This window comes from Panthera leo, chromosome C1, assembly GCF_018350215.1.
Source record: "Panthera leo isolate Ple1 chromosome C1, P.leo_Ple1_pat1.1, whole genome shotgun sequence".
Classification (NCBI taxonomy): Eukaryota; Metazoa; Chordata; class Mammalia; order Carnivora; family Felidae; genus Panthera; species Panthera leo.
In genome coordinates this window covers 161,313,358-161,334,357 of record NC_056686.1, presented here as the reverse complement: position 1 = coordinate 161,334,357, position 21,000 = coordinate 161,313,358, and the positions used below count along the sequence as shown (strand labels likewise).

At 34.6% G+C, this 21,000-nt stretch overlaps 1 protein-coding gene across 1 annotated transcript in view; it reads left to right on the top strand.

The window, feature by feature from the left end:
• SP3 (Sp3 transcription factor) overlaps positions 1–14,539 on the top strand; it is a 57,946-nt gene extending 43,407 nt beyond the window's left edge. Inside the window, exons 5-7 of the mRNA XM_042949167.1 lie at positions 4,495–4,687; positions 10,118–10,314; positions 12,766–14,539. Coding sequence (XP_042805101.1) covers positions 4,495–4,687; positions 10,118–10,314; positions 12,766–13,082 — 707 coding nt within the window. The 3' untranslated portion in view covers positions 13,083–14,539. The remainder of the gene's footprint in view (positions 1–4,494; positions 4,688–10,117; positions 10,315–12,765) is intronic.
• Positions 14,540–21,000: the final 6,461 nt, after the last annotated feature.

Below are 21,000 nucleotides of genomic sequence, written 5' to 3'. Positions count from 1 at the left end.
TGTTTCATTTAGGGTGAATTTTTAGTGTATGCATTTCTGTTGGAGTGAAATTGCTTAGGTTATAGGGTATGCATAGGTTTAGTTTTAGAAGATGTGGTCAAAAGGTTTTCTAAAATTATACCGATTTATACACCCACTAGCAGTGTGGGAGAGTTTTAGTTATTCCACTACTTTGCCAACAGTTGGCCTGGTCTGTTTTGAATGTTAGCCATTGTGGTGGTATGATACCTCATTGTGATTTTGCTTTTTATTTTCCTGATACCTAATAATATTGGGTACTTCTTCATACTTGTATGATCTATTTTGATGGATTATTACTTCCCTTTCCTCTGAGCCTTATAAATAGATTTCTAAGAATGATTAGGTACCACACGTAAGACATTAATAGAGCACAGTAAAAAATATTTTCCTGTCGTCTACACTCGGCTATTGAGGAAGATGTAACCTTGACTGCCTAGTACTGGAGACTTATTTTTAAGGTGTCTGTAATTAAAATGATATGCAGTTAGCAAAGGGGAATTATTTCCAATTTATTGGATTAATTAATTTTATCATTAAGATTCTAAAATACCCCAGATTGCGTATGAACAAGTGGAGTGATTTAAAATTGGTGTAACACATTTTGGGCAATTAATCTATTATTTTTAGTGAACACTTAGTGGTCCTGTCCCTATGAAATGACTTTTAATCTTATAAAAAAAACACTTCTCTTTATGTATTATTTGCAGATAGAAGGAGCACAGAAAAGCAGAGGGCAAAGTCTCTCCAGGTAGATTATTGCCTATATTGGAAGTTCCTCCTTAGGGAAGTTTTTGTTCATTTAGTCAGATTGTATTTTCTGAGCACTTTGGAGTGAAGCACTCAATATCTAAAGGGATGTATGAGCCAATAAATATAATTCTACCATAAGTATATATAAAAGAGATGACATTTGAAGTAGCCTTTAAGGATAAATAGAGGTTAGTTCGATGAAAAAGGAAAAGAGATAGAAAACAGTCCAGGCAAGATGCACACACAAAGGAGTGACGTTGAGAGAGGGCATGTATTCTGAAAATGGTGAGAATTTCACTGTTTTTTTTTTTTGTTTTTTTTTTTTTTTTATTTTGAGGGAGAGAGTGCAAGTGGAAGAGGGGTAGAGAGAGAATCCCAAGCAGGCTCCCACTGATGTGTGTGGGGCTTGATCCCATGAGCTGTGAGATGATGACCTGAACCAAAATCAAGAGTCGGATGCTTAACCCACTGAGCCACCCAGGAGCCCTGAGAATTTCAGTGTTTTTAATAGTGAGGTTTGGAAGACCAGGTTGGGGCCAGGTTGAGAACATTCTTGAATACCAAGTTAATGAGTGTGGTCTTTATACTGTAGAAAATAGAGAATTAGTGTAAGTATGGTTATCAGGAAGGTGATGTCATTAGATTTTTATTTAAGAAGAACATTTTAGAGGCTGTGGAGAAGATGGATTAGCAAAAGAGGAAGATGAGAGGCTGGGAATGGACTGACAGGACTCTGCTAGAGTTGATAGTCCGAAAAATTAGGTGACTTGTAATGCTGTCAACTAAAGGAGATGCCAGGAGAAGGTTGGTTGGTGGACAAGATGGGTTCAATTTACATGTGAAGTATTTTTGCTTGTGCTGTATTCAGATTCAGTAAGAAAGGACACTAAATTGTGAGTATTTATGTCCACGACACAATGTTTAAACGTATTTTGTAGGTTCCAGTAAGAGAACTAGCAATGGGGGGCAGGAACGTGCTATATAATATCTTCATTCCCTCAGTTAAGTTGCATTTCATTCTTGCCCTCTCTCATCAATTGCTGTTTTTTTCTTCTCTTTGGTGTCTTCAAGTCTTCTGTCTGTCTAGACTGCTTTATCCATCCTTGATATTAGTATTTTGTCCTCCTTTTTACCTGCTGCCTCATCACAAATAATGTAAGATGAGCAGCTTTAAAAACATCTGATAAACTGCCTCATGTGTGGACTTCAAACTTACTCTACTCTGGATATGTGGTATCCATGTACTATGTCTTTTCTTTAACTTACAAAGCTAGTATTATGCAATATTTGTGCAAGTACTTATGTATCTGGTCATAGTGATACAGATGGGCATCAGATTATAAAGGAACAGAAGTCAATACACATTTATGTTGTGTATTTGGAGGAATTTTATATATAGTGTAATTCTTCATCTTTTCACTGAGGAAATAGAAACCAATTTTCCTTCAATTTCTAGCCATCGAATTCTCTCTGCATCTGGAGTCTAGCATTGTTCACAGCACATAGCAGCTAATTACTTATGGTATGAACGAATGTGCTTGTATCTTTTCTTACCTCATGTAATAGAGGGAGTTGTGGCTGTGCTCCATCAGCTGAACTTGTAGGGTCTATGGGTCATCATCCCCTCCTCACTTTTTAGGGGTTTCAAAATCCTGTATTTTCAACCAGTCTCTCTGTAATAGATCTTTCTCATAAGCATTTAAACATGTTCAAGTTTTTTGTGTCTTTAAAAATAAAACAAAACACTCCCTCCCCTTAATTATCCTCTTTGGTCCTCTCAAGCGTCTATTGCCATATTTTTGTCTCTCTCTTAAACCAGACTTCTTGAAAAACTTGTCTGTTCTTGTTATTAAACACATTCTCACTTCTTGCCCACTTTCTTAGTTTCTTTCTTAACTTATTTGCAGTATTTGATGTTGACCACTTCCTTTCTTTCTTGAAACACATTCTTTCATTGATGTAGCACATTTTCCTGGATACTAATTACCTTTGCAGGTTCCTCCTCTTTTGCCTGTTCCCTAAATGTTTGTATTCCTCACTGGCTACTTTCTTTTCTCATCCTCTTTATAGTCGTGGAGTGATCTAACCTACTTCTTTGGAAAGACTCCCATCACTGTATATATACCGATAATTTCTGTATCTCCAGCACTTGCCTCTATTTTGAGCTCCAAAGGTATAGGTCCTGCTTCTGTACTCGTTCAGACTCCATGGTCTTGAACCTTGAACTCATTAACTGTCCTTCTTTAATTCTACTTGGTCTTTCTCCGGTATTTCCTATTTTGGTGAATGGCACTGCTCTGTACCCTGTTGCCCATGCCATGCTTCCCTTTCTTCCTACTTTCCCCCCGATACTTTGTTGTGGTTATCCTGATAAAATAAACTAGTTTTACACTGTTTGAGGTGTTTTTCTTGGTTGTTGGTTATACATTCTAGTTTTCATTAGTTTAAATTCAGCAGTTACAAGACACATTTGATTTTTTTAAAGCTATTTTTGCCCCAGTTATTAGTGACTAATTTTGGATTTAAAATAATAATTTTCCATTAAGATTTTTAGTTTACTACATAAATCAGAATAAAAATCTGTGAGAATTTGCTTTACCAAAGATGGTTATATTCAGTGTTTGTTTTAAATCCTGTATTGTTTCTTTAAAAAAGTTTTCTGAGATGAAAAACCTCTTCGTTTTCATGTAGAAAATGATATTGTATCACTATCGATATAAAGATGTTTGGCTCTGCTGAGAAAATGACACAACTTCCTGCCATGTTCATTCTTCCTTACCATTGCCTCCTCATTTTGTTTCCCAATCTGGTTTGTAATAAAACTCCTTGAAAATAGAAACTGTCTCTCATATTTCTGTCTCCTTCCATAGTGACATTGTGGCCATTATAGATATTTTAGTAATGATGACTTAATTTAAAGGTTAGATTTGTGAGTAACAGTTTCAAGTGAATGATCCCTTCTTTTGCATTCCCATAGTACCTATTGATAGGAACGATTGATATAGGCTGTGAAGGGTTTTAGAATTTGCTCCAATCTGAATTGACTGTTGGATTTATTGATTAGCTGAACGAGTATATAATTGAAGTTTCAGATTGCTTGTGATTTAGCCTTAGCTTGCTTAAAAAAAAATGTCTTTCTTTCTTTCTTTCTTTCTTTCTTTCTTTCTTTCTTTCTTTCTTTCTTTCTTTCTAATTTACATCCAAGTTAGTTAGCATATGTAGTGTAATAATCATTTCAGGAGTAGATTCCAGTGATTCATCCCCTGTGTATAACACCTAGTACTACAAGTGTCCTCCTTTTAATGCCCCTTACCCATTTAACCCATCCCCCCACCCACAGCCCCTCCAGCAACCCTGTTTGTTCCCTGTATTTAAGAGTCTCTTATGTTTTGTCCCCCACCCTGTTTTTACATTATCTTTGCTTCCCTTCCCTTATGTTCATCTGTTTTGTATCTTAAATTCCACATATGAAAATTACTTTTCTTAATAAATCTTTTAAAAAGCAAGCTCTCATGCTCGCTTTATTCTCTTTTTGGCTGAATTCTTTGATATTTAGAGTAAGATAGAAATGAGAACCAATGATTATGTTTAGGACCAATGGTTATGTTCCATAGACATGATTTTTGACTTTTACATAGTATTCACTTTACCTTAGAGAGGCTCACATCTCATGCTTTTTGGGCCAGTGGGCTGCTTCTCATCTGTATTTGCTTTTTTCTTTAGATATTAGGATCAAGGAAGAAGAACCTGATCCTGAAGAGTGGCAGCTCAGTGGTGATTCTACATTGAATACCAATGATCTAACACACTTAAGAGTGCAGGTGGTAGATGAAGAAGGGGACCAACAACATCAAGAAGGAAAAAGACTTCGAAGGGTAGCTTGCACCTGTCCCAACTGTAAAGAAGGTGGTGGGAGGTATGCACACATGAAACATACTCTTTTTTTTTTTTTTTTAACACTGCTAATATCATCACCCTAATTTTTGAAATACTGCATGCGGTATCACTTAATTATGGGAAATTTCTCATTACATGATCATTTTGTGTGTATGTCTGTATGAGTGTGGTAGAAAAAGTTAGGGGACAAAATATGTAAGATAGAATTTTCAGATCGAAGTGCCTTTTTTAAAACTAAAGTTACTTAATTTGCCTTAAAAAGAAATGTAACAGATGCCATTTAACAGGCCCATATGAGAAATTAGCCTATTTGCAAACCAGCAATGAGATTTGCCTAAATACAGATAAAGAGTTGATTTTTAGCTTGAGAATAGCAGTTATATAAAAATAAGTTCAGAAATAGTTGATAAGCATAAACATTTTCTATTTTCAACAGAAATGAATAATAAGCCTTAATGATGGAATTTTTTAAGAAAGTGGAACTGTAGTATTTTAATTCTGTACTTTAAAAAAATAAATGTTAAGGCAGAATAACATGACAGGAAAAACTCAGATCACTGATTATATTAAATGTGGATGGATTAAGCTTAATAATTAAGACCTTGAAACTCAGATTGTATTTTAAAAACAAAATCCAGCCTTATGTTAATTATAGGGAGCATCTCAGATAAATTGGCACAGGAATGTTGAAGGGGTGGAAAAAGATTATTAGGCAAATGTTAACAAGAAAACTTGGATAGCAGTGTTACTGTCAGACAACGAAGGATCAGGGTGAAAATCATCACATGGTTAAATAGGGGTAGGTTTCTTAATAATACGAAGTTTTCACCAAAGGAGATTTAATAGTTATGATACTTTCCCCCCATAACATTGAAATATATAGAGAGCAGAAACTGATACGACTCTTAATGACATACTAATCAAATCCCTAGTCATAGTGAAAAGCCTTAACACATCTCTCTCAGAAATATGCCATAAATAGACAAAATATACTATTAACACAGTTAATGAGTTTAAGCTAATAGAAATAGAGCCTATCTGCCTTCGAGTTGGTGTCATTAGTTGATTTGTACATTGGCCAGCCCATTCACAATGATGGTAACAATGACTAATAACTGCTAACATTGAGGGCTTACTGAGTTTTAGATGTTAGAAAGTCTTATAAATGAGGCACAGAGAGGTTGAATGATTCTTAAGAGCAACATGCAACTGGGATTTAGACCCAGTTTCTTACTCCAGACCATTAACCACTAAACTGTACTTACTACCTCTTGAGTGGATTTGCTTCTATATCAGATCCTTAGGTATTTTTGTTTACTGGGTAATTATTTGTTTGAAATATTATTTATTCTTTGACATGTTTTGGCCAATTTAAGTTTGGTTAGACAATAACTTCTCTGAAATTTACTCTCCTTTTTAGAGGAACTTTAAAGATAAATTTGTTCGTGAAAGTCCAATCTAATTGAGGGTCAAGATCTGGCCTATATTTTACTTAACGCATTTTCTTGAAAATGAACTTCCTTTAGATTTGTATTTATTAAACTAATATGTGCTCATAAAAATTCAGAAATCTAGAAGAATATTAAAACAATACCAAACTTCTACCCCATGTCAAGATAACCATTATAACATTTTTGTATATATCCTTTCAGACTTTACATATCTTTTAAAGTGGAATCATTCTCACTGTTTACATGTCTGCTCTTATTTTGAAAATTTTTGTGACCATATTTCCAAGTCTGTATAGAGTCTACATCAAGTTTTTAATGGCTGTTAATATTGTTGTGTGGATACGTAAGAATTTAACATCTTTTTTGAGAGTTTATTGCTGTCATTCTAATCTTACACATACATTTTTGCACCTTTGTCTGATTACTTCATCACTGTAAGTTGGCAGAAGTGAAATTGTTGGATCCAAGGGAATTGTCTGCTTTTCTGTCTGTTTCAAGTTATACTCCTACCAGTGGTGTATGAAAGTATCTGCTTTCCCACACCCTTGCCAACACTGGATTTCATCATTTTTTTAATACCTTTTGAAGTCTGATATGAAAAATAATTCCTCATTATTATTTCATTTAGTATATTTTTTGTTACATTGTGAGATTGAACATTTTTTGGTGTGTTATTTTACCATTTTAAGATTTCTTTTGTGAATTGTCTTTTGTGAATCTGTTAATTCGTGTGTTTAACCATCATATGTGCAGATATTTTTTCCTAGTTTTACATTGCCTTTCAACTTTGTCAGTGGTTTGTATAATGCATTGTTATACAAGTAAAAGAAGAGTTCTACCACTTAAAACTTTGCAAACTTTGTTTTATGCACAAAAGTTTTAGTGAATCAGTCTTTATGAAATACCTTAAAAAAAAGACTTATTTTTTCTAGAACTTTTGTGAGTTCATTTTTTAAAATTATTCTAAACAATCAAAATGGAAGTTCTTACGAAAAAAAACTATTGTTTCTTAGAGCTCATTTGAACAAACTTCAACTGATATATACATGACAGGCAAAATTGTATCATTGACAGTTGTTGCATCTAATTAATAGAAGCATAGCATATAGTAAATCCAGAGCATTCTAAAGGGTTCTGCAAAGGTGAGGTGGGCAGTACTTCAAACATTTTAGAATATTGGCCTTTTTTCCCTCAGCTATTAAAAATACACATATATCAAGTGGAATATTCAGAGAACAAAATTTTGTTTACCTTCTTGAGCAAGGTGTAAAATATAGTTAAATATTTAAAAATTGTATTCATCTGGGCATTTAACCAATATTTATTAAGCAGAACCAGCCCTCAGAAACTTTTTACTCTAGTGGAAGAGGCAGGTAATTTTAATAAAGTAGAATAAATTCTAAAAGCATTATTGTTATGTGGGGTTTGTGTGGATTAAACATCAGTCCATATTTTAAAAATTAAGTTATTTTGCAAAATCTGTCAGCAATTTCAGTTGGTGTCTCATTTCTTCCATTCCAAGCAAAAGAAAGTACTTGATTTACTTCACTTTTCTTAATTCCCATACTGAGAATTTAGCATTATTTATTGTGTCACTCTGTCTTGGCATTGCTAAACTATTGAGAACAAGTTTAGGCAATTAGGAATAGAAACTCAAAGTTGTTTGTTTTTTCTAGGTGGTATAGGTGTTAGTGGTTTGATTACGTAAATCAAGAAGAAAACTTACGACTAAATCTTTTATTATTACCTTTATATTTATTTGTTGAGAAAGTTCTTTTCCTTCACATCACGTGTCATAAATCCATATCTAACATATCTAGATCTTATCTTGAATAAAATTTCCTTTTTAAATAGAAATTTGGACCCGGGTGTTAGGCTTTTCCCTTAAATTAGATATATTTGTGTGCATCCTGTCCCCATCCCCCCCCCCCCCCCCCCCAGATGCCTGTCCCATTTTCAAATAGTATTTCTCATTTTCTTAAAATTCAATTGAAAATACCTCTCTCGAGCTCTTTGGTTCTTTGAGAACCCAGATTTGTTGCTGTAATTTGTTACAATCTTGTGCTTTGTTAGTGCTCTCAAGCTAAATTTTGTTTAGTTAGTAAAGTATTTAGCACTTTTGAGTTTATAAAAGCACATGGATTCACCTGAGTGGTACACTTAGCATAGAGGCAAGAAGTCATGAGTACAAGAGTGAACTGAATTGGGTTCTCTGTGAAATTGCTATGGTGAACACAATATGTGAAATTGGTTTGTACACCAATAACCACAAACATTACTCTTTTTTCTTAGGGCTGTGTAAGAATAAAATAAATTTTAAAAACTAAATTAAATGAAATATTGGCTTTGGTTAATACTTTGGCATTGCAGGTGAGCCAGAAAAACCTGTTTCACTCAACTCAGCTCTTGGAAGAGAGTTATAGAAATTGGGGGTGGACTGGAGCAGAAACTAGAATTGTGTTAGATTATGACGTCCTTGCCCTTAAGACAACAGCATGACTCCTCCTTGTCTTTACTTATGCTATTCCTCTGCCTGGAATGCCTTCCCTCCTTTCTATCTAAATCCTACCCACCTCTTCCACGAAGCCTTCTCTAACTACTGGAGCCCACATTGATGTCTCCCTGTTCAGAACACCTATGGCATCTAACAGCCAGCACTGCACCGTTTAGCACTGTTTGTCCTATGGCAATTTCACATGCTACTGAGTGTGAGTACATTAAAATATAAATGTGGGGAAATATGCATTTTTCCAGTAAAAATTGAAAAACGCTAGGTATAATATATAAAGGAGGATTTTCAGGCTTATGGACAGTTTACAGGCTATATACCTAGACTATGAGATTGGGGGAGGAGGGGAAGTCGGGGCGGGGGGGTCTTAAATGTACCTTTTTGTAATCTCGGAAACATTGCAGAGTTTATATGATTTTGACAGTGAGTCTAAAGTGTCATATTTTTTATAAACTCATTTTTATTTAGTAACCAGCCCAATTTTTTTTTTTTTTTTTTTTTAAAGCCTGGGAAATAACACTTTCTATAGTGTTTAATACTATTTGAATATCAGTTCTGGAATCAAGAAAGTTTTCTTCTTGCTTAGGCTAAAATACCTGTGTTCATTCATCTAAGCACATATCTCCCAAACCCTGTTCTTGGTATCAAATACTGAAATGTAACAAATGTCAAATTTTATGCTGTGGAGAAACTGTATTTTATTATATCTCTGATGTGTAATTTGGGGTATCTTTGCATGGTTAATATGAAAGGAATTTTAACTGTAAAGATAATTTTGATTTATATTTATTTTCTGTAGTGCTAAGGGAGCTATGACAGTAGCTTTGTCTAGATTTTTTTTTTTTACGATTTTCTCCCAAGTCTCCGTGTATATTCAGGGTGTGGCTATACAAATAAAGGAATAAATATGCTTAAGTCATGTTAATTTAAAGTCTGCTTAAGGTGCCTATCGTTTTTATTGTACCTGTGATTGGTTATGTAGTCATTTCTTGGTTTATTTAATTTTTAAATTAGCTGACATTGTGACTTTGAAGAGACTATTTAGTTTCTTATACCACTAGGACATGGATTGGGCCTATGCATTGAATTTGTGAATGGTTCTGACAGAATACTTAAGTAGCTTTATTTGTACAATCTTTCTTTGTGAAATGTCCTTTTAAATTATATAATTCTTGAGCATGTTTACATTTGGACAGCAATCACATTAAATCTGAAGTAAAATTAATAATGTGATATTACATGTTAGAGATATATATATGTGTGTGTATATGTATACATATATATATATATATATATACACACACATATATATATACACACACACACACACATTTTTAAAAATTTAAATTGATCTTAAATGGTCTTGGTTTCTGATTGACCTCATGGCGTTAACGTCTTCGATTTGAAATTCAGCTTGGGAATATAGAAGTAGTAATGTTTACTTGAATATTTCCATAGAAGTATATATTATTCTCTGTGTGTTTTTTAGAGGTACCAATCTTGGAAAAAAGAAGCAACACATTTGTCATATACCAGGATGTGGTAAAGTCTATGGGAAGACCTCACATCTGAGAGCTCATCTGCGTTGGCATTCTGGGGAGCGTCCTTTTGTTTGTAACTGGATGTTCTGTGGTAAAAGATTTACTCGAAGTGATGAATTACAGAGGCACAGAAGAACACATACAGGTTACTAATATTTACTTTTCACTGAAAAAAAAAATGACTTATAGGGCATAGTATCTTGAAGTCCCCCCCCCCCCCATCTTACTGATCTGAATCTTTTAAAATATGACTAGTTACATTCAATTTTTATCTTCAGTAATACCAATTTAAGAACAGTAATTCCAAATAAGCCAATATGGTTTATCTTGTAAAATAACATTTTATTTTATGCAGACTTTGGTTAGCCTTTTTTTTTATATAGTTAGCTTTTTTTGTTTTGTTGTAACGTTGTTTAATGTCTTAAGCCACATTTATGCAATTCTTGTTTATTATGTTAACCTTTTAAATTAGTTGTCTGCTTTTACTCTTGATCTGTCTTTATTTTTCTTCAACATGCTAAAGAATAATTTTTTTTTCTGATAAATTGAAGTATTTTACCTTTTCTTGTTTTAGTATCTGTGAGGTAAGCAAAAATATTTCAATGAGGAATAACCAGGGCATTATTGATGGAAGAACTCTTCTGTTTGATTGTTTTTCATGGTATTGTGGGGTTGTTACATGAAATGAGCCTAGGAGTGACTCCAACTAAATCCTAACTTAATGTATCTTAGAGTTTTCTCCTGCTACCATATAATGGTCAAGGTGTTCATCAGTCTATGCTCAACACTGAAGAATTGAAAAATATATATTTATAGTCACAATAAAGCTTATTGTGAAATGAAAGTGTTGGTTCTGGATCTGGATTCAAATCCAGGTTCTCTGTTAGAGTAAGCAAATAAGCTGTCTCTCACTCTACTTTCACACCTTCTACATTGTCTTTAAATATATAAAATAACCTGTGAAGTATTTGGTAGTATACATATTACATGTGCTACTTATTTTCTGTCTTATTTGTCAGGTTAGACAGATGAGTTTAACCTGTTTCAAGCTGCAGCAAACAAAATAAGAAAATAGATCGAGTGTACTTAGAGACAGAGATCAGTGTTGCATGGGATAGTAAGACATTGTTGGGCAGTGGGCTGGGACCTTAAAGTGGCCTGGTAACAGAATTTTCCTCTGTGGAATTTGATCAGGATATAAAAAGGAATAACATAAAAGGGGACAAAAAAGTCTGTGATCAAATAAATGTGAGAAACACTGAGTTAAACAGGGTTTAGTCCAGCTACCTTCAAGGCAACACCTCTTAGGACCATTAATTGAACATTAAGAAGACTGTGCATCTCTTAAGTTGGGAGATGTAGTATGTGTAGCATTTCCCAGCCTCCTTTGACTGTTGTGCCATTTTCCATGGAGCATCTCTCAGGATTAATTCCAAAAGAAATTTTGGGAAATACCTTCCCAGAAGAATAGAATGATATGTGAATAGAAGAGGTGAGAGACCATTTGCCATGAGTGAAGGTGAGATTCTATATAGCACATTTCTGTTAAGTAGGATAGAGCTATGTTATGGAGGTCCTTTTAAGTTAGGCAGTAGAGAATCTATTTCATAATCTGCAAGTTATTCTTATATTTCCGTACCACTTAGTGTCATGGTGAAGTTTCACACTGATACGATTTGGTATTTAAGGAAGATTTGTCTGCCATTGACTGACTGGATAGGAGAGGGGGGAATGACTTAGGGTGTCACTGCAGCATAGTTCAGGCGTGAGGTCTGATGAGGACCTACTTAAGGTGGAGGTGCTGAAATAAGAGATAGGTAAGAATTTTGAAGAGAATCACAAAATACAAGATTTGTTTACTACTTGATTTCTCTCTGGATTCCTTTTAGATTTGCCTTTTGCCTTTTCCTCCAGTAATTCTCTTTTGTAGTTGTCTTCAACATAATAGAAGTTCAGTCAGTCTTTTGTATTTAAAAAAAGGATTTTATTCATACTGGGGAAATAAAGTTAGGCATCAGGGTCTTGAATTAACTATAACATGATGGTATATCAGGCTTGCTCTTGACTATTCCAGCTAAAATCACATCAGCTAGCCATCTCCATTATTCCTGGGATTATCAGTCTTATTGGAGCACAGGCTATGTTTTTGCTTTAATCTTAAGTACCCTGTGTAGTTCCTTGAATTCACATTTAAAAGGTTTAGTATCGTGGATATGACATGCTAATAATACCTTAAATATAGCTTAAAACAGTGTGCTCTTTGCAGATGGTCATTTTTTAGCTGTACGGTGTCTTCTAACAGATGTTTCAAAACAAACTATTGGCATAGCTGAGGTATTCAAGTCGTATCCAAACATCAGTCTATAAGTTCGAAGATCACTTTTCATTCAGAAGTAAAAAGGACAGATTTATTTTGAGGGAAGAGTACTCTATGTGAGAAATCTTGCAAGGACAGCTCACGAAACGAATACGCTTTTAATGGAACTGAACTCTGCTTCCTGTCTCTGTCAGTGTTGGCTTATTTTCTTTCTCAGCAGATGATCAGTCTATTCATGTTGAATTTAAAAAACTAAGTAACCTAATTTCTTTTTAACAGGTGAGAAGAAATTTGTTTGTCCAGAATGTTCAAAACGCTTTATGAGAAGTGACCACCTTGCCAAACATATTAAAACACATCAGAATAAAAAAGGTATTCACTCTAGCAGTACAGTGCTGGCATCTGTGGAAGCTGCACGAGACGATGCTTTGATTACTGCAGGAGGAACAACACTTATCCTTGCAAATATTCAACAAGGTTCTGTTTCAGGGATAGGAACTGTTAATACTTCCACCACCAGCAATCAGGATATCCTTACCAACACTGAAATACCTTTACAGCTTGTCACAGTTTCTGGAAACGAGACAATGGAGTAAATATTACACAAATACTTATTCATTGTGGTTATTTTTATACAGTAGTGAGAAGAATATTGTTCCTAAGTTCTTAGATATCTTTTTATTGATGTGCAAAAATTTTTGGATTGACAGTAACTTGGTTATACATGACACTGAAATGCCTTACTTTGTATGATATTCCATAGTATATTAAAAATGGTAAAATTGCATGGGTTTTGTAGGTACTTTTGGAATCTAGAAGAAATGAAATTTTACCAAGTTATATAAAGAGAAAATTGAATTTAACAATGCGAATGGTAGTCTAACCAAATGCATCAATCCTGTGTGGTTTAGTGTAAAAATGAGAACATGTTGGTATTTATCTATTGTAAGATAAAAAAAAAGTTGGTGGGTGAAAGAAATCATGTTATGATAAAAAAATTTTTGTAATTTTCTTGATGACTGGAATTTTTATTATGCATAACTGACAAATCAAGTTTCCAAGCAAATGTTACATAGTGTAGGCTTTACTTAGCTTATCAATTTGTCATTTTGAAGCTAATTATTTTAATTAGGTTAACTATGTACAATATTTTAAGCATTACTCTTGTAAGATTTTGAAAACTACATTTTAACATGGAACTCTAGGGATAGTCACCTTTTAAAATCCTGTTGAAAAGCCATGTTTAAGATTTAATTTGCCAAAATAATGTCTTGTTAATATTCTTTCAATAACGAAGTTGGGCAATATAACCAATGTTTAAAAAAAAAGTTTAAAATGTATAGGTTGAGGCATTTGGGTGGTAAGAAAATGTTAAAGTGAATTATCCCTTTTCTTGAATATTGGAGGACCAAAAAAAATAAGGTGTATTGCGTCTTAGCAGTGATTTTTTTTTTTTTTTTGATTTTTTTTTTTTTTCAATCCAATCTTGTTTCCAAAAACCATATGTCTGCCAGGGCCTTAAAAGCCATCATGTAAATTACCAGTAAAGTATAACATATGCAAACATAAAATCACTTCCATAGTGACGATACTCCAACCATATGGATATTAGTCATAGAAAACTAGAGGTTTATGATATTTTTTTAAGTCTCTTTTTTTTTTTTTTTTTTTGTCTAGGTAGTCAGTCTGCACTTAAATATCAACCATTTTCCTTTTTTGCTTCTTCCCTTAAAATTTATATGTATCCAGTACATTTAATTGAGAAATGTATGTTTTTTATTATGCTGTATTTTCTTTTTATTTTTTAATTATTGTTTATATTTTCAATTATTAAAAAATGTACAAAATAAAGTTTCATTGCTGGTCTTGTAAGAGCTATACAATTTTCCTAAATGTATACCTATAACTGCAGCAGTTCACCTATTTCAAAATTTGGAATTCTGTTCATTTGTTATTCTTAAGACCACCTCAAACTTAAAGGCTACCTTATTGTACGTTTAAAGTGTATTATAACAGTGTGGTAGTTAATAAAACACTATTTTTTTTCTTTTGAGTTTGTTGTATTCCTATGCATTTAAAATATTTGCAGTGGTATGGGGTAAGAAAAATCTGTATGGTTCATTTTTCTTCACCTTTTTTCACAGATTCTTGATCTCAGACACTGAAATTATTGGGAGAACGGATATTTACTTGAAAAGGGAGGAGTAGAGGCACTAGCAGATGACTGATTTTCTCCTGAAAATGAGCTCATTAAATAAAACTTTTGAAAAAAAATCTTTTAATTCTAAGTCCACATTGATTCACATTAATTGTAATAATCCCATTTTGCAAACCTTGTTTTTATTTCCGCAGTTAAAAGCAGTGCAGAATATTTTGATTCATTAAAAATGTGAGTTTACATGAAGATTCTTGAAAATGATAACGTAAGACATACTTTGGTAACCGTGGCACGAGTTAGTTGAAAAAGTTATGTTTTGAGTTTGTGTAGGTCTAATCATGATAAGGGCAGAGTGAAAAGGAAAGGAAAAGTTAACAATATGACTGTATTTTGGATATTTTTAAATGAAAAATCCAGTTACTTTCCACGTGTTTCCAGTGGGGGTGAAGATTAAGATTTCCATTGTTTTCCAGGCCCAGTCTGACACTGTCAATAATATCTTTGAATGCATAGGACAACTCTAGATACACAGAAACACAGGCAGAGTTTTCTTTCCTAAATGTGAGACTTAAGCTTGTGATGTGAAATAGGCATTATTACTTGAATTATAGAAATTAATGGAATGTACAATTATTTTGAAGTTACAAGGATCATAATTTGAATCTTTAAACTCCAGTTAATTTTTAGAAGTTTTTTTATTACTGAAGATGTGTGAAAAGGATTATGTGAGAAGGTTGCTCACTTGAGCAAAATACCTATTAAGTCAGGGGATTAAAAATCTTTCTAGAGTGTGATAGTAGAGATGTTTTTAAATAATATTGAAATTTTACAGTAAGTTTATAGAGTGCTTTTGATCCATGAGTTTCCAAGCATATTTTATCAGTTCTTGGAGCATGAATACAATGAAGAACGTTAAGTAGTCCTAAAAATTATTTACACTTTTAGATTTTAAAGAGTGCCCACTAGGAATATGTCTGTGAGCTGTGGCTCTTTACCTAGCAAAAGAGTCAGTGTTCAGCCTCAGCCTAGGTCATTTCAAATATTTCTATTTTTGTATTTAAAAGTGCTGAATATATTGATCTATTTTTTTCTAGTTCTAGAATCTTAGTATTGTGTAAGAGTATATTTCTTAGTGCAAGTATACTCTTTAGTAGGTATTTCATCAATTGCTTTATTTTCGTGAAGGCCTAGAGGGTGCATATTCAGTATATTTACATGCAAATAATTCCTCTTTATCAGAACTATCAGAACGTAGTCACCTAGTCGGGTAGATGTCTGTACTCTGTATACCTCAACTTAAAGAAAATATCACAAGAAAATTTTATTTTCTGTATTTTGAGACTTAATGACTTTGAGAAGTAATGCAATTAACCAAAAAGCACATAAAGCTTTAAAGGAATACGTTGCAAAAGTCAGGTGCCCTGTAAGTAACATTGGGCAAAATAGTGAAAATGCTTAAGATACTTCAAAATAGTGGAAATACTTAAATAGTAAAAATACGTGTACTCATAAGTTGAAGGCATGTCAAACATACTTCATAGAAAATCATTTTTAGCCAGTATTGCATCAGAAAATGCTGGGAGCATTTTAAAACGTCCACAGGTCTTGCTGCATTTTTTACCTAAATCTACATTTCTGGGGATGGAGACTATATATGTATTTTGTAATAGCTCCGTAAGTGGTTCTGATAAACACTCCTGGGTTAGAATCACTTAAATAGAGCAAGCATCTTTGATCTCAAAATTTTTGTTTTATTAAAAATCTTGTATTCAATATTGCTTGAAATTTGTGGTTATTATTACTAATAGCATTTGGCTTTAACCCTATTAGTAACCGTTTGGTTTTTAGTTTTAATTAAGTTGGTAAGAATGTTTTTAATGTAAAAGAGCTATTTGGTTCACCAAATACTCTGTTTAAAACTTTTTGCCATAAATGAGTAGCAAGTCTTGTGTCTGATACTGAGCACAAAATGGTTGATATTTTAAGTGAAATCACCTTCTCTAAAGTGTTGAAGACCCAAAGATACTGATTTTGGTCTTTTGGATAGATTTGTATATATTGTGATAAATATATACCAGCAGCGGATGCAACGTGCTCCAGAAATGTAGAGGAGGGAGAATTCTGCATGGAGAGATCTGGGGAAAGGCAGAGGAAATGGCGTCAGGAAAGGCACAGTGTGATTTGTTACACATGACGAGGATTTGTGACGAATGGAGTGGAAGAGCTGGAGGAGGTGGTCAGATTGCAGAGGCGTTCAGAATTTAATTTTTACCAGTGGTTCCTAATCTTTTTGGATCCTGGGTCTTAGAGAAAAATGCAAGAGCTCTCATTTAAATCCAAGATGTTTGAACACTGCATGGGGATCTGTTTGAGCTAAAGCCTGAACCCTTGGAAAACGGTCAGACTTAAGGAATTGGGAGAAAGAGGAGTCATCAGGGAGGTTGTCAGAAACCATAGATAGTGTCATGATGGTGATGAACATAAAATGTAGTAGAGAGGTTAAGTTGGATGCAAAGCAGGAAAAGACCGTTGGTTTTGGCAATAAGGAGTTGCCTGCTGATCTTTTTAAGCAGTTGGTGAGAGTATTGGGTAAAAGACTGGTTGAAAGCACAGGAGAAGAGGCTATGGAGACAAGCATAGCTATTCTGTTAAATTTGATGGTAAAGAGAATAAAGGAGGCAGATGCTGAGTAAGGAATGAGAAAATTGTTGAAGTTTCTCATAAAATGGGTACATTTTTATATTAATAAATATTAACTATAAAAATTTAAGTGACCTCTAAGCTGGAGTTGAAATTTTTTTTTTTTTTAAGTTTATTTTGAGAGAGAGCACAAGCAGAGGAGGGGCAGAGAGAGAAAATCCCAAGCAAGTTCTGCACATCGAGCCCGATGCAGGGCTCAAACCCACAAACCATGAGATCGTGACCTGAGCTGAAACCAAGAGTAAAGACGCTTAACCAACTGAGCCACCCAGGTGCCCCTGGATTTGAAATTTTTAAAGAACTGCATATGCTGTTAAGTAACATGATTCTTAATCATTTCTTCATTATATATTTAAATGCAGTTTTTCGGTATTAAAAGGGTGCCGAATGAGAGGTCTCGGTTTCCTTCAGTCTTTCCCCACTCCCCAGGTTTTAATTCCTTTCTTTCTTTTATAAATCCGTATTAAGCTACCTACTTGATATGTGAGAACAGATAGGTTTCTTACCTTCTTAAAACCTAATTTTCGGGGCGCCTGGGTGGCGCAGTCGGTTAAGCGTCCGACTTCAGCCAGGTCACGATCTCGCGGTCCGTGAGTTCGAGCCCCGCGACAGGCTCTGGGCTGATGGCTCGGAGCCTGGAGCCTGTTTCCGATTCTGTGTCTCCCTCTCTCTCTGCCCCTCCCCCGTTCATGCTCTGTCTCTCTCTGTCCAAAAATAAATAAAAAATGTTGAAAAAAATTAAAAAAAAAAACCTAATTTTCATCATCCACAAAAAGGGGATAACAATGGTATCCCTCATACGATTGTTGTGAGGATTAAAATGTAAGCATTTATCATAGTGCCTCTGGCTTAGAGCAGCAACTCATAATTTTTTCTCCTTCCACATCTGAAGACATTTTTCTGTGGTGAAGGGGACAGTACTTGGGGGTTTCCATTGTTTGTAGTTCATGCATTGATTTTTCTTCTTCAGAAAGAGGGAGTTGTTTTTTTTTTAATGGAAAAAAAAATATGAAAAGAGAACTATAGAATCTAAATTGCTGGTGGACAATGTCAGTGAAGTGACTGCCCCGTCAGAAAGGATGGAAATAAAGAATGAAGCACAGAAAGTGTCATCTTAAGGAAATTACAACCTGATGTAGAATTCTATCCTATTTTAACATTTCTAGGAACCAACCAGAGAATCTTTAGATTCATTTTGATTGAATTTAGCATTCAGTGGCTCCAACCTTAAGTTGGAAAAGGCCATCAGAGAAATTCAGCCTATTTTCTCCAAGAAAAGTCTAAGCATCCAATTAATAGACAACAGAAATGAAATGTTGTAGCAGGTAATTTCTAGGATTGCTGCCCAACTTTTGACCTGTTTTCTGAGGATTACTTCTGCCACCTTCAGGGAGGAGTTGTTTAGATGATTGGACAAGGAGTGGACATCTGGTCAAATTGGAGCCAAGTAGGTGATTTGCGAATTTAGAACAGGGAAACCGGTGTCTTGGGAGGTTGCATTTGGGACATGGATGTGAAGCAGAAAGAATAAAAGACAAGACTGTACAATCCCAGAATAAAAAGATGACGAGAACAGCTGCCTTGATTGCTGGTAACCGCAGTTTTTGTTCCAATGTTTTGTGCCTGTCTACGTTTCGGGCTCTTGGGTTCAGTAAGATACCCTTAAAACCTTACAGAGGTTCCTCGCCTTCCACCTTTAGTTCTTAACGTCTGGGAGGCTGTTACTTGTTATCAAATAATGCCAACTAAAACATAAGATACAATTCCTTCTTGCATAACGTAAGTGGTCTGAATTAGTTGATGACTTGGTCCTGTAGAAAGTACCACAAAAAAACCATCATCAGTGCCAGATGAGTCGGGTTTAGATGGGGGAGAACTTAGTTTAGAGCCTGAGTGAGTCAGAAAGGGTGAGCCTTGAAGGGCCAGTGAAATGTACCCAAGGGAACTGATTAAAAGGCCTGAAAAGTCCATCTACTGTTTGAGGACTCTTATCAAAGGGCTGTCTGTGTTTTTGGGGTTAAGGGATATTGGCTTTCTTGCCAATGTTAGCTTTGTAGTTAATCTCTCATGCTATATGTTCTTCCCTTCATATTTTCATTATGCACACAGGTTTGGTTTGGGCCTCACTTTTAATTGTGTGTAGCCAATTACTTAGTCCTCCTTACACCCTGATTCTTTAAAAATCTTCAGTAAATTGCATCTTTCCCATTTGTGCTCTTGGTAAATTTCTGTGGCTTTTCATCTTGACTCGTTTAATAAAGGTGAAACTTTTCACAGTAGACACAGTGCCTAGATTTCAGACTTAGACACATATGGGTTTATGTCCTGGCTCTGCTGCTTACTAGTTATGTGACCTTGGACTCTACATTCCATTCCCAGCCTCAGTTTTCCAATCTGTGAAATGATAATAGGAGAAGCATTATCTCCATAAGGGGGATGGAGGAGATTAAATAAGTTAATGCATGTAAACCATTTCTCACAGTGCCTGATACATAGCTAAGAATTAAGTAAATATAAGCCTTGGAGGAATCAATATTCTTCCTACATTTGGAAACAGTTATCCCCATCATGTATTAATGTGTTTATTCGCTTTCATCTAGCTAGCTGTCTATCAGCAAACATTAACAAAATTGCTATTATTTGTATTGTGCCTTTTTATTATGAAGCATTTAAACATACAGAAAAAAATATAGAAAACAATATAGTGAATACCCATGTATCCACCATCCAGCTTTTACAATCTTATATTTTACACACATTTGCTTCTTTTTAAAAAGTTCTGGCTACAGTGAAATCTATGCAGCCCTGTCTCATTCCATTCCTTTCCCTTTACCCACAGAGGTACCTGCTGCTCTCAATTTTGTTTATCGGAATGATACCATGAACTGTGTTACATGCTTATTATATATATGCATATATAGGATTGTCTTCATGTTTTTGAAACTTTATATAAATGGTATCATAGTGTAGATTAACCTTATGGAACTTGTTTTTCTCATTCATGTTGTTGAGATGTATCCATGTGAATACATGTTTCTCTAAAGCATTCATTTAAAAACGCTGTAGTTCATTGAGTATATCACAATTTCTCCATTTTCTTGTCGACGCATGTTTCAGTTACTTAAAATTTTTCGCTTATAAACAATGCTGCAATGAAATACTTGACATGTTTCCTTGTGCACTTGTGTGAGTGTTTGAGGTATGTATCGTGAACTTCGGTCACTGGCCAACAGGATATTCTTCAAGTTTGTTAAGTATTGCCAAGTTGATCTGCACTGGGTTCATACCAAATCACAGTCCTACCAGCAGTGTATAGGCGTTCACATGTTCCCATACTGTCTAACTGCTGGCCTTGGCAGGTATTTTTTCCAATGAAAAGCAATGCAATTTTATTTTGGAATTTGACAAAATGGTTTACAGTTCATCTCGGAGAAAAACAAGTAAGGGTAAAAAGTTAAACAGGCATCGGAAAACCTAAGCCACGTGTATATAAAGACACGGATATCAGCAGGCATAAGCGAGCATTCGACAAGAGTAACAAACAATGCGTGCTTTTCTTACTGGTTCCACCCTTTAATTGGCAATTCAGCCCCTGCCCTGGTGTGCTACTCCCCCTAGCCTCTCACTGTTGAGGCTTCTACACAGGAGACCACCCT